The 13,834-nt window shown below is 45.3% G+C and overlaps 2 protein-coding genes across 2 annotated transcripts; both read left to right on the forward strand.

Moving 5' to 3' along the window:
* Positions 1–153: 153 nt before the first annotated feature.
* pom121 (POM121 transmembrane nucleoporin) lies at positions 154–8,176 on the forward strand. The gene is made up of 13 exons (XM_047606870.1): positions 154–756; positions 1,420–1,626; positions 1,990–2,139; positions 2,246–2,326; positions 2,426–2,597; positions 2,679–2,767; positions 2,847–2,926; positions 3,273–3,394; positions 3,497–3,596; positions 3,760–4,035; positions 4,131–5,654; positions 5,964–6,068; positions 6,595–8,176. The coding sequence occupies exons 1-13, from the start codon at positions 185–187 to the stop codon at positions 6,693–6,695; spliced, it is 3,579 nt and encodes a 1,192-aa protein (XP_047462826.1). The 5' UTR covers positions 154–184; the 3' UTR covers positions 6,696–8,176.
* Positions 8,177–9,714: 1,538 nt separating this feature from the next.
* Positions 9,715–13,421, forward strand: tbl2 (transducin beta like 2). Its single transcript, XM_047607039.1, has 7 exons — positions 9,715–9,926; positions 10,648–10,769; positions 10,991–11,175; positions 11,565–11,716; positions 11,802–11,928; positions 12,202–12,354; positions 12,857–13,421. The coding sequence occupies exons 1-7, from the start codon at positions 9,722–9,724 to the stop codon at positions 13,314–13,316; spliced, it is 1,404 nt and encodes a 467-aa protein (XP_047462995.1). The 5' UTR covers positions 9,715–9,721; the 3' UTR covers positions 13,317–13,421.
* Positions 13,422–13,834: the final 413 nt, after the last annotated feature.

The following is a 13,834-nucleotide window of genomic DNA, read 5'->3' on the forward strand; positions in this document are numbered from 1 at the left end:
TCGTTATTTATAAGTTGTATTTTTTAGATCAAATTGGGGTTTTATGTGGCCCGTGAACTAAAACGACTTCGACACCAATTAAACCCCAGCTCACAAGATGGCGCCATTGTACGTGAACAACCAACGTGGACGCCCTCAATTCCAACAACGAAGAAGAAATGTCGGGAGAACAGCATGATGGGATATGAGAGTCCTCCGGCGGCGCGTTGCCGCCATGTCACCTAGAGAGAAACATTTAGCGCTTCTTTCTGCTCTAGGCGTAGTTAGTCTGGCTTTTTATTATATTCCTACTTTTCTTTACGCGACTTTAATTCTCGCAGGTTGTTGTTTTGCTTGTTATTATCACAGCGGAGAACCTCCCACCGCTAGATTAGGCCAGAATCCACGAGCTGGCCTGAACCTTCCAGCCGTGCTCCGGCGCTTGTTTTGGGGTTGGGGGGTGACCGGCGTGTCGGTACCCGCACGGAGGAAAACGAAGAGCAGCAGTAACAGAAACGAGCACCGGGAGCCAGAAGGACACTTTAGACAAAGATTCGGTGAAACTGGGATTTATCGAAGGGACGCGTTAGCAAGTGACTCGTTTCTTTTCAGCCCCCGGGATTTCCTCATGGGGAGCTACATCGGGAAACCCGAAAGTCCGGCCGCCGACTCCGGGAGGCCGAGACCCGTGAGAAACCCCCGAGAACAACTACGGGAGAAACTGTCCAGACCCAACCATGCCGTCTATACCCCGAACAGGAGGCTTTCATTTGCTGGGTTAGTTCAAATCAAATCACGCTGTCTCGACGTAAGCTAGCCCCGTCCTTTGGAGGCGGTGGTTATTGGTATTCAAATACGGTTCAACTTCTTGGCGGGTTTTAATTATTAACTCCTGCGCCTTGAGAAATGTCATAAACAATGAAGTATAAATGCTTCGAAATGGTTTATATCTATAATTGTCCCTACAGGTTATCCAGCATGTAGCATATGTATTTGAAACTTTTAGCTCAGATATTTTAAAAATACTGTTGCTGCTACTACAACAACAATGAGAAACTTGTAGTCCGTGTGAAAGGCTTTATAAGATAAGATAGGTTTCATTCGTCCATGCACAGTTATTCATGGTATAATGTACAGTGAAATGTATAGTTGAACCTGCAGCTAATAGTAAAAACAAAAACACTACAGTAGAAACAGTAATAATTCCACATAGCACACAAGGTAAAACATAAAAGTATCAATGTGTAATCTAAACTAATAACTTGTATATACACGGATTTACAATATTGTTAATAATTGAAAATCTTTTAGCTCAATGGTTATATTTTTGTGTGTTTATGAAACATAACATAATCATATCCTGTACTCTGGGTATAATAGTAAACATGAACTAACAGTCTTGCACACAGATATCACATTGCTTTTTTCTCACCTCCACAGGGAGCCACCGGGCACAATGGGCAGGTTCACCATCACCCCCCAGCGCCACTACCCCCTGCAGCAGCCGGGCGTCTCGTCCGTGGGAGTGCTGCCTCCCGTGAAGTGGGACGGCTTCAGAAAGAAAAACATCCTCAGCCCTCGAAATTCCCCGGCCGCCCTCAGCCCCGTCACAGTCAAGATCGCCAGGCCCGACTACAGCAGCCCCAGGTCTCTACACGCAGGTTTTCGTTACGTTGACGCGCAGTCGTTATTTGTCGAGGCTTGGTGCAGCGTTTGCGCAAGGTTGCGTTATTTTTAATGTATTGAGCAATGAACTATTGAGGTTTGTCCCAATTGGTGTCGGGGCCAAAAGCAAACATTAAAATGATCAAATCTTTTCTGCAGTAAACTAAAACCACACCTCTTCTTCTTCTACTGTTTTACAAACTTGATCAGGTCTTCCCTTGTTGTATTGGTTTGAGTTTCTAGTACTTTGATTCATGCTTATTAAAATCCAGTTTCATGGTTTGCGCCGTTATGTGGAGTTTCTAACCTGACCAGAGTTGCGCCGTGTTCCTGTTTTGTTTTCAGCTTTGACCATCTGAGCTGCACCAGTTTTGCCAGGGCGCCTGCAGACCCCTGCTCCAGAGAAAGTGTCCTCCGGGTGTTGAAGGAAAGCCGCAAGAGAGAAGTGGAGGACGAGGACAGGAGCTTCACAACTGAGCAGAAAAGCAAAAGAAGGTACCGGACTTGCAACAGAGTCTGAAAGTTGGCTTGATTTGCTGAACTTGAGTCATACATTCAGTTGAGTGAAGCACGTGTTTATAATCTATTGTCATTTCTCAAGGCGTAACGACAGCGGCGGAAGCGCGCACTCCGCCTTCGAGCGTCTTTTACCCAATGGGACACCGTCACAGCTTGTTCCTAAGTGAGTTCTACTTTTCTGCAGCCTCCTCCTCTTGTGCATGAGACGCTCATAGTGCTCAGGGTTGTGTGGTGTGACTGTCTAACGTGTTCCTTTCTCCAGGCCTGGAAGCCTGAAAAGAGGGATGATCTCAGTGGCGGAGGAGTCCTTCATGAAGAGGTCTCGCACGTCCTCCATCAGCTCTGGCTGTGTGGTTCATTCCCCAAGAGGAACTCCAGGCACCAGGAGGAATGCTATCCAAAGCTCCTACAGCTCTTCCCAAGGCCTCAGCCAGGTAACACTTACCGGCTTCATTACGGTGCACATGTTCATGCAGAAACAAAGCAGAGCTCTGAAACTGTGTTTACCTTCACAGTGGAAGAAACCATCCGCACCCAGCTCCCCTCTTTCCAGCCCCGGATCATCTCGCTCTCAGACTCCAGAGGGAGCCGCCAAAAGACCCAGGTATGTCACCGCCCGCCTCCACCCAGTCACCTACATTTAATCTAACACTACAGGTTTTAATTTGTGGTTTTATTCCCAGAGAGGACGACGGGCAGTCTCCCAGCTCAGCATCCTCAGTGAGGTCAGATCATACAGCCTCTGACAAGGCACCTGTTACTTGTAAGTATCCTTAATCTGCGGTGATTGTATTATTTTTTTTTTACGGCTTACATAAAAAGAAATAAAAGCAAATCCCTCTTACGTTGTAAGGTAATGTGAGGAGAGCGATTTGCTGCGGTGCTCTCATTTCATCCACTGAACCTCCATTAAAGATCGAGCCACTTAGCACGAGTAACATTAGTGCAGATACTCATCCAGCTGCAATTATGTTTCACTGAAGGCAGGATCAAACTTTAAATAAGTGTTAAGGCTTCAAATTGCTTTGTTCTGTAAATAAAGACGCCGTGTTTTTGTTTTTAAGTTGGATTTAGGTAAATATTATTAATATTATATGATGATGTCACAGCAAAGCTGACTCCAGCCCCCAAGGCCCCGGCCCCTACCTCATCCTACTCCAGCGGTAGTGGGGGGAAAAGAAAACGAAAGATCCAGCTGGTGTCCAGCCACAGAGACGACCAGATCTCTCTGGTAAGAAGTGGCCCCCGTGCTCAGACTTTCTTCATATACTCGGAGATTACTGTTGCAGAAATTCTTATGTTTTACTGTTGTTTTTACTTGTTTCGTGTGCAGCCTCCTCCTCCTGAGCTGGGCTACACCATCACTGCGAAAGATCTGGATGAGGAGAAGAAGGCTGCTATCAGTAAGATCCAGAAGGTCCTGGAGACACCTGGTAAGTAGAAGAAGAAGTAGAGTAAAAAAAGGTTTTGAAACTTCCTCTTTGTTGCTTCCATTCACAAATGGATTCATTCAGTCATTGTTAGTGAAAATGGAAGAAATAAGCCCTCAGCACGTCGGTGACCCTTATTGTTAAATCATAAATTATTCCTTTTTAGCTCCAGAGCCAGAGAATCCTGCGCCTCCCCCAGTCACCACTTCCACCCAGCCAGCCTCCTCCACCATCTCTGCCACCACCACCACCACCCTGGGCAGCCTCCTGGCAGCTCCCCTGCCTACATCCTCCAGCTCTACCGTGCCAGTCATCAACCTGGATCCCAGCCCAGGCAGCAGCGGCAGTGCAACACCTGCAGCCTCCAACCCACTGCTGGAGGCTCTAAGGATGAAGATTACTACTCCTACTAGCTCCACGTCAGCTGCTAGTGCAACCACAGGTATGATCAATTGATGTAGTTACATTTCATATATCTTTTATCTAGAAGACCCTTTATTTCTCATGCTGACTTGATTTTCCCTCCGTATCTTTCAGCGTCTGCGTCAACCACACCTGTACAGTTCAGTGGCTCAAACTTAAAGACACTGACTACGGTGAATTCCCCGAAGCTCCCTCCTCCCTACCAGCCTCCGGCCTCCTCTGCTAGTGCGGAGCTGCCCTCTGCCTTCACCCAGGTCCTGAACCAGGTCTCCAAGGCTCCCAGCAGCACGCCGCCTGTAACGGGAGCAGGCCTGTTCGGGCTGGCCGGCCAGACCAGCGCCCCTTCAGCCACTTCAGCCTCTAACCCAGTCACTGCAGCTGCCGCCGCTGCCAGCGGCTCCCAGTCAGCCAGTAACAGCAACCCTCTGCTGGCTTCAGGGTTCAAGCCCATCTTTGCTGTCAGCACCTCCTCAGCTACAACTGCTTCAGAAAGCAAACCCCCGGTCCCGAGTTTCAAGCCCATCTTCGGAGACGCCTCTGCAGGGGCTGGCTTTGGACAGTCGTCACCCCTCACAGCTACCAACCCCGCTTCTACAGCTCCTTCAAGTAGCACATCTTCGATGTTTGGTGTTTCAACGAGCAGCACCACAGCAGCCGCATCCGTTTTCCCCGGCTTGACCAACACCCCCACTGGCCCAGCCTCCACGGGCTCCATCACCACTACACAGACCGCAGCCCCGCCAGCTGTGAAATCCCTCTTCGGAAACTGGTCCAAACCATCCACAACGAGTACCAGCTCCACGGCCTCGGCTCAAGCCCCTAACATGGGGACCACGTTTCAGTTTGGAGCTGCTGCCACCACAGCTTCAGCAGCTGCCCCACCTCCTGCTGCTGCTGCTGCTGCTGCTGTTACCACGGCCCCCAACAAGGGCACCTTCACGTTTGGCGGCGCACAGCCGGACCCTCAAGCCGCCGGCCAGAAGAGCTTTAACTTCGGCCAGGCGGCACCCAACCAGAACACGACGTCTGCTTCGTTCGGAGGCTTCGCCATGGCCAACACGGCCTCCACCACCGCTGCCTCCACCACCCAGTCGGCCAACTTTTTTGGAAAGCCGACATTTGAGGCAGCAGCTGCTCAGCCAAACTTTGGCTCGTCAGCGGCGACGCCCAAGCCGTTCAATTTTGGAAGCGGTAGTGCAGCACCCGCCGCTGCTGCAGCTGCTGCTGCTGCTGCCGCCGCTGCTGCCGCCTCCAACCCCACCCCGGCCCCTTTCACTTTTGGGGCAGCCGCCGTCACGACGGCAGCCACGTTCGGGACCCCAGCGAAACCGACGTTCGGAGCCGGCAACGCTGGTTTTGCTTTCGGCGGCACCGCTGCTCCCTCAGCTGCTCCCTCAGCTCCACCGAGCTTCGGTGCAGCGACCCAGACTCAGAGCTCCTCCTCAGGCACCTTCGCGTTCGGGAGCGCTGCTCCTCAGCCGGCCGCCTCGGGCCCCGCTCAGCCAGCGTCCGGTGGATTTAACTTCGGTGCTGCTATGCCGTGCCCCCAGTTCGGAACGCCGGTTTCCAATAATCCCGCACCGCAAATGGGAAGCTTCAACTTTGGGGCTGCTGCTGCTACAGACAAACCAGCTTTTGGTAAGAGTACGGATGGATGAATTTGGAGTGATGTATAAATCTGGGTGAAAAATCTTCCCGTGTTCTAATTTAAAATCATTATCTTATTATTCTTGGTACAAAATAATGAAAAAATGTGAATGAAAACTGTGCATTCATTGAGTAGCTGTTAAAAATAATAATGAGCTAATTGATTCCCGTCATTGTCCACAACTCTGCAGGTTCATGCGTTTTTCCATTGACATTATTGTTTTTTTGTTCTTTTTTTTAATTGTTCTATCACAGCAGTGGTTGTTTGTGTGGTTAAACTCTGTACTCCTTTCTTTGCAGGGATGTCTACTCCATCCTTCAGCCAGGGTGCTGCTGCTGCTGCAGGTCCAATTCCCTTCGGAAGTCCTGGAACTCCGGCCCAAGGCTTCAACGCTGTTCCATTTGGTAAGTCGTTGATGCAGGTAGAGATGTTTCAGCTTATTCTAGTTGTGGATGCTCACTATTGAGCAGTATATATATATTTATGTGTTTATTTAACAGGGACGGTGCTCAGCTCTCAGCCATAGCAGAGTTAGCTATTAGCTAATTTTCATCTGTAGTCCCTGAGCACTATACTATAAAACAAACAAGCACACCTAAAAACATACAAATACATCATTACAAAACATCTTCAGACAACAACGACAAAAGTTTCACACTGTTAAAACACAAAGGCAACAATAAAATCACAATGTTGAAGCACGTCAACGTTACAGATCAGTGAATTATGAGCCAGTGTTTAACAGTTTACGATTGATGGGTGCATGATTTTATCTGTGATTTAATTTAGGATTTAAAGTCAGTGGAGGCTATAAATCGATCTCTATACAAGTGTAAATCCTTATGGTGTTGTTCCTACAACACAGACTCCACCTGTGGAGCTAAAATTGAAGCTTAATGCATCTTTTTTTGTTTGTTTTCGATGTTTCAGGTTCTCCAGCGACTGCCTCCTTCTCAATCGGAGCCGGATCGAAGCCGACCGGGGCTCGTCAGAGGCTTCAGGCCCGACGGCCGCACAACAGGAAGAAATAACCTGCTGCACGCACCCAACACCGCTTTCAGAGGACTCCAGCTGTTGCCGCCAGGTCGGCCTGGCGAACTTTGCTCTGTTCTAAGCCCAACATCCCCGAATCAGGCCGCCACCATGCCCTCTGCTTCCCCCTCCCCCTTCCTCCTCCTCCTCCTCCTCCTCCTCCTCCTCCTCCTCAAAGTGGGTTGTGCTGGCCCAAAGCGTTGTGTGTTTGCAGAGGAGTTAGAAAGAGCACACCAGCTTGCTGAGTTCATGCTGCCTGGATGACTACATGGCCCAGTGAGGGAATGTAGCAGCAAAGGAGAAAGAGGCCGATGTAACGATGTACTGTACTTGAATAGAGAGGAAAGACGATTTGAATAGTTTGAACAAAAGCATATCCAAAGTTCTGTTTCCTTTTTTCAGCGTGTGGACACTCCCATTGGTTCGTCTTAAGGAGAAAGCTGAGCCAGTGAAAAGACACGAGAAGAAGTCTCAGCTCAAACATTTATTTTTTTACGTGAAGTGCTCACTTCTGGTTTGTATGTTACCGAGTGTTTGAGTACGTTCTCTGAATGAGTCCACGCGGGAGGGGGGGGGGTGAAAATGCACAGGCGGGTTCGGATGAGGTACACAAACTACAGCGTAAATGTGAAGTGATGAGACGTTTGCATTTAAATTATTTTTTTAATTGGCTCTCTGACCCTGTAAATGAATGTGTGTGTTTCTCTGCACTTAAAGGGCAACCTAGTCAATGTCTTAATGTAGTGTGTGCAGACCCTGGTGTTCATGTTTCATACTCTTTTTGTCATCGCGAGCATTCCCAGAGTCCTCCTGTGGATGGCTTTTTTGTTTTTTTTTTTTGTTTTTTTTTTTAATAGCAATTGCCAACACTGATGTAGTTTAGCAGGTCGGTGTGTGACTAGGATGGCTACTCTTGACTTGTGCTGACAAACCAAAGCCAACTCTTCAGCGTCATGCCTGCGAAATAGAACCTGTACCATCTTAAAAACCCTGAGATGTGTGTGTTTGTGCCAGACTACCTCTCTCTTTTACTCCCAGGCACTGAATCCTTGTTAATTCACTGAGAAAAAAAAAAAAAAAAAAAAAAAAACGACGAGATTTTACCTTCAACTACTGTCAATACAGATGTACCGTAGTAAATAGAGAAGTTTTAATTAATTTGCATCTTCACCCCTTAACGACGGATCACACTGCGTTAACTCACCATCAGATTTACTCAGATCTGTTGAAGTAGGAATCTTCACCGTGATGCAGGGATTCTTCTGTTAACTCTTTTTACTTGTACCATCATTTCAGCAATTTTTTTTTTCTTTTGTTTCTTTTTTTTTTTTGTCAAGCAAACCTGGTAATAAATCGGTTGTCTGCTGTTTTATCAAGAATAACCATCTCTTGTTGTTAAAGTGAGCAGTATATCTGATGCAGTTTCTGATGGTCAATTTTGAAATAATAAAGACTGAGTTTTGGATGTTCCAACAAGAAACCGCTGAAACCTTCAACGTCTCATTCCACCGAGTCCTGCAGAGTCTGACGTACACCGATCAGCCACAACATTATGACTGCTGGCAGCTTAAATGCGTAACGCTAATTTAAAAAGCATCATTACGACTCATATGTTAAAATATTTTTAACTTGAGATTAATATATTTCTTGAAAATGGTAACCCTCTCTTAAAGCATCCTGTTTTAATCATGTCGATATCTCCACTGACTGATAATTTTTCTCTATTTCTGCACCATGAGTAATGCTCAGTCTATCAAACTACTATTTCCAAGGTTTAGAATTGATATGCACTAATTACCGTAATGAATGATAAAAGAGGCCAGGATGAGCTGATTTTAACAAGGCTGATGTTTCCTGCTCCACATACAAGTCACATTTTAGTATCCGCAGACTGTGTCTAACAAATCATTGTGCTTGTATGTTTGGAATGAGGGAGGCTGCATAAGATGTGCGATTTGAAGAAACATAAAAAGTCCGTCTGTGTCATTTTAGTTTTTATTTCAGTTTCATGCCAAACCTTTTAATATGCATGGTGCTGCAAAATACTGCCGGTCAGGGAAAACATATGGGCCCAGTCCACCAAAAAAAACACCCATGATTCATGATACATGCTGTAATCAAATAGTGAGTGGAAAAAAGAAACTAAAATTTGAATAGTAATGATACAATAAGCGCATTTTCTTAAATGCTAAATGTATGATTCTGAAGTACTTGTAGTTTAGCTGAGAGTTTCCATAGACTTAAATATATTTTAGATTAATGTATTGTAGCTTTCCCTCCACTATCTCAAATATACTTGAGCAGGATTTTAAATAAAGGATAAATACTGGTAACTGAGTGCTTTTAACACTTCACTACACAGGTGTCCAACATAAGTCCCGCAGCATGAATTTGCGTGTGAAAGTGTGAAAATTACATAAAAGACTGCAGTTATTCAAAGAAAATAACTGCTATCTCTAATTTGTCCAGTGTTTGAGAAAGAGAAGTGAGTACAACACAACACCAAGAACCTGGAATAAACAGCAGACAGCAATAGGATCAAATTGCACTTACCTTTCTTAAGAAATTAAATTTTTTTCAAGGATAGTTTATTAAATATAAATATTCTCCTAATTTACTTATTTATTTTGCACTAAAACAAATGAAAAAGCACATCTGGAGTTGTCTGTAATAGTTAAATAACTAAAGAAACACACGTCTACTTCCAGTCCGTTAGGTGGCGACAATCACTGACGTCTTTGTCTTTTAATGCTGCATTCACCGAATGTCGGAGAACACGTAATAATGGTGACGACGAGAGTTCACGGTGAATTTTAATTTGAATTAACGTCGGGCGGCAATAAACATGACACTAGACTGCCAACACATTCTTGAAATGTCAAAGGCTGTTAACATTAATCACTAAAATTTAAACTGCATAGCGGAATATGAGGTGAACGGGGTTTCTCTCAAGTGCAGCTCTATTATTTACGAGTTAGACTGTTTGGATGAACGCAGCATTAAACGGAGACGAACACGTGTACGCATGCGCAGTGCCCAAGTGGTAGTGAGGGCTAGTAGAGTGATAACGGTGGTGAAAATACGTGGCAGAAATACCTCGACCATGGAAGTAGCTGCTTTGGTCGCCTTGACTTTGTTGCTGGGGGCGCTGGTTATTCTCGTTGCATTAGCCGTAGGCAAACGGAAAGAGGAATTAAGAGAGGAAACGGAGCAGGCGGCGGAGTTTGCCGGTAAGAGCCGGGCTAGCTAATGTAGCTAATGTAACTCTAACCAGCTAAACCAAGCGGTGGCTGCTGAGGTGGAGGGAGGGAGGGAGGGGGCTCAGCGACACTGACAGCGACTTTGGTCGCTTCATTCATTCAGAACATAAGAGCCTCGTGATCTCTGCTCATCTACAAAGATGACACAAAAGGCATGTCACCAACTAAAACAACTTTTAGAGGCACCTGTCGCTCACATATCGGACCAATAGGAGCTCTAGTTTTTGTTGAGTCATAGCAATTTTTTTAACGCACTTTATTGATCACAAAGTTCATTTCATTACTGAGAGTATGAGGTCAGACGGAGAGCCATGGTTAAATACATATATGTACACGGACAAGCCACTGCAATAAAAAAAAATAAATTAAAAGCAAGCCATAAATCATTATTTCATTAACAAATTGCAGTACTTCTGCAGGACTAATTAAATATTATATGTTTTTATTGCCTAATATGGTTTATAATGTTGATAGAGATAAGTTGCATTGCAATTCATTACTTGGAGGTGGTTTGGGTATCTGTTGGCCTTTCTTCTATTGTACTGTTGAATTAGTTGTCAATTACAAGCTGTGAAATATATGCGATTGCTATTTTCCTCGTCTACTGAGGTTTATCCTGTGACGAATGTGGGACATTGACATTTTATGCAGTTTCAGGGGTCATTTCTTATTGCTCCTGTTTGTGTTTCAGCTGAGAGCAGTGCTGTGAAGGGCCATGCGTCCAAGAAACCGAAGCAGGAGAAGCAGCGCAGTCGCAAAGATAAACCGTCGCAGCACAGCTTCAGCCATCCACTGTTGGCCGCTTCCCTGAAGGTAAATAGACATTTTAAGACCTTGTCCGAGGTCCAAGAGAGCCTGATTTTTGCTTAATGTCTCTATTTATTCTTCACTCATTGATATAAATGGACAGAAAACTAGAAAACATTTCTCAGGTGTCCAATTAAACTGCACCACAGACTGAAAATAATGAATTTCCAGCTGGAGTGTATTTACTTTTATTTAATTTTACTGAACGTGTGCTTCGTGCTCCTCAGGGCCACAGCGGGAACATCACGTGCCTCGATTTCAGCAGCAACGGGAAGTACCTGGCGTCCTGCGCCGACGACCGCACCGTCCGGATCTGGAGCACCAAAGACTTCCTGGAGCGGGAGCACAAGTGTCTGAGGGCGAACGTTGAGCTGGATCACGCTACACTGGTCCGGTTCAGCCCAGATTCCAGGTCTGTTGCTCCTTAGTACTATGATAAATGACTTGAAACGACCTCTGTCTGTCACTTAACTAACCTTAACCATAAAGGTTAAGGTGATGTGAAATGATTCTCCTGTGTGGATTTGTTTACCACACAACAACTGAGCTCTTCCTCATCAGTGGACGCAAGTCCCACATTAATATAACAATTAATCCTTAACCTCCTTAACCTGAAGTTTCTTTCACAAAACTCAGAATCACTCTAAGTAGTAAGCAGTAAAATGTGTTATACTTATAATACTATAATGGCTTTTGTCAATGAAATCAGAAGAAAATTACATATTGTGTGCAGCAGTTACTCAAACACAACTTGTGTACAGAGCTCTGATTTTTTTTTTTTTTTTTTTTAACCTCCCTCAGGGCGTTCATCACCTGGTTGGCCAACGGAGACGCTATTCGAATCTTCAAAATGACCAAGAAGGACGACGGCACTCTGAACTTCAAATCTGCCCCCGAGGATTTCCCGCAGAAACACAAAGCCCCCATCCTCAACATCGGCATCGCAGAGACAGGTACAGAAAATCATGACAATTAAATCAGATTTCTACTGCGTCCCTCACTTTTTTTTAAGAGCGATTCTCTCTCTTTTCTCTGCAGGCAAGTTCATCATGAGCGCCTCCACCGACACCACCATCCACATCTGGGACCTGAAAGGAGACATACTGGCCTCTATCAACACCAACCAGATCACTAATTCTTATGCTGCTATCTCCCCATGTGGCAGGTTTGACTTCTCTCTCCATCACTGCAAACTTTATACTTGAAATATATTCAAATATATACAGATGAAAGCTTTCAAAGACACTGTAGGTCCATTATATTTGTCTAGAAATAATAATAATAATAGAAATAAGAACACAGATGTTTTCAGGTCGGTTTTCCTTTTACGGTATTTTTAACCTTAATCACATGTTAAAATGTTACAATAAAAAATTCAGTCTGTGTGTGGCTCAGGTAGATGTGTAACTTCCTGTGCTGTGTGTGTTTTTGTGCTCAGGTTTGTGGCGTCTTGCGGCTTCACTCCCGACGTGAAGGTGTGGGAGGTTTGCTTCGGCAAAGGAGGCGAGTTCAGGGAGGTGGTGAGAGCCTTCGACCTGAAAGGACACTCTGCAGGAGTTCATGCATTCGCCTTCTCCAACGACTCTCACAAGTAAATCAAGCTCTTTTTAAAAAAAAAAAAAAAAAAAAAAACGCTGTGGGGTGCTCATCTGAACCCTCCCTGTCTTTCACTGGTACATGGACTTGGTCGCATTAATCACACGTGGATAAAGAACTCGTTCTCGTAACGTGTCGCCTCTTTGTCTAAGTGCAGTTTATTGTTGTGACTCTGGTGTCTGTCACTTTATGACATCAAGATCTGCGGAGACAGACACCAGAGTTACAAAAGACACTGAGGCTCCGCCAGTGAAAGGCCAGCGGGACACAACAATTGAGTTTAAAAGACTATCACTTTTTAGGAAATTAAATCATTTTCCATCTTGGTGACAGATGAAAAGACTGATACCACTTAGATCTCTACTAGTACATTTATACTTTTCTTCTTGTACAGATGAAATAAACAACATATAGATAACAAATGAGCTTTAGAGAGGCCTTTATTTATTTATTTATGTGCATATAACTGATGTCCTTTCATTCCTTTCATTTATCAGAATGGTGACCGTCTCGAAGGACGGTACGTGGAAGCTGTGGAACACAGATGTGGAGTATAAGAAGCAGCAGGATCCCTACCTCCTGAAGACGGTTCCCTGCTCCTCATCTGAAGGCAGCCTGGTGGCTCTGTCTCCGGACGGCCGGGTGGTGGCCGTCAGCGACGGCTGCAACGTGGCCATGTACGACGCCGCCAGCGGGCGGCTGGAGGAGGAGCTCCACGGCGTCCACAGCATGGAGATCACCGACCTCAGATTCGATATTAACGGACGCTTCTTGGCGTGCAGCGGCGACAAGGCCATCCGAGTGTTTCACAACGCCCCCGGCTACCGGGCGTCCATCAGAGACATGCAGGACATGCTGAAGAAGGCCCAGAACGAGGCCATGAAGCAGAGACTGCAGCAGCAGATCAAAGAGGCTCAGAGCGCTCTGGACACTGTGCTCGCTGCTCCCATCGAATGAAAGGACCTTAAGTAAAAAATTTGTTGTGTCTGACTGCTAATCGTTTGTGGCTGGGGAAAATGGAATCCGCATGATGTTTTAATAAAGAATATCTTTTTATGAAAACATAAGATGCTTGGAGTTTGATGTGCGAGTAATGTGTTATCTCATTTTATTTATTTATTTTTAACTCTTGAATCATGAAAACATCCCACAGTTCTGCAGTGTTTTTAACGTCATATGGGTTCACGGGACAATCTGAGTGGAAAGATGACTCCTTGGTGACTTCTCTATTCTTAAAATACCTTTCTCTTGGAAACATTTTAACATTTCACAACAGAACAAATGGTTTAAATGAGAAAGATACTCATAGGTGAATTAAGGTTTCAAGTTCTGCTCGTGTACATCCTGACTTGCAGTCACAGTTCGGTCAAGCACTTGAATGCAACCATTGTCAACTAAAGTCTAAATGGCTGAACAGAGGTGGACAGTGTGAGGCTTAACCAGAAAGTGGCACGACAGGGAAAAAGTGCCCCTTC

The sequence above is a fragment of the Mugil cephalus genome, chromosome 15 (genome assembly GCF_022458985.1).
Source record: "Mugil cephalus isolate CIBA_MC_2020 chromosome 15, CIBA_Mcephalus_1.1, whole genome shotgun sequence".
Classification (NCBI taxonomy): Eukaryota; Metazoa; Chordata; class Actinopteri; order Mugiliformes; family Mugilidae; genus Mugil; species Mugil cephalus.

Excerpts from the sequence above, each read along its gene's own strand:
- tbl2 (XM_047607039.1), top strand. The coding sequence starts at position 9,722 with ATGCGCAGTGCCCAAGTGGTAGTGAGGGCTAGTAGAGTGATAACGGTG. Across the intron at positions 11,176-11,564 it reads CGGTTCAGCCCAGATTCCAG|GGCGTTCATCACCTGGTTGG; the intron begins GTCTGTTGCTCC and ends AACCTCCCTCAG. Across the intron at positions 11,717-11,801 it reads CATCGGCATCGCAGAGACAG|GCAAGTTCATCATGAGCGCC; the intron begins GTACAGAAAATC and ends TTTTCTCTGCAG.
- pom121 (XM_047606870.1), top strand. The coding sequence starts at position 185 with ATGAGAGTCCTCCGGCGGCGCGTTGCCGCCATGTCACCTAGAGAGAAA. Across the intron at positions 5,655-5,963 it reads TACAGACAAACCAGCTTTTG|GGATGTCTACTCCATCCTTC; the intron begins GTAAGAGTACGG and ends CTTTCTTTGCAG. Across the intron at positions 6,069-6,594 it reads CTTCAACGCTGTTCCATTTG|GTTCTCCAGCGACTGCCTCC; the intron begins GTAAGTCGTTGA and ends TCGATGTTTCAG.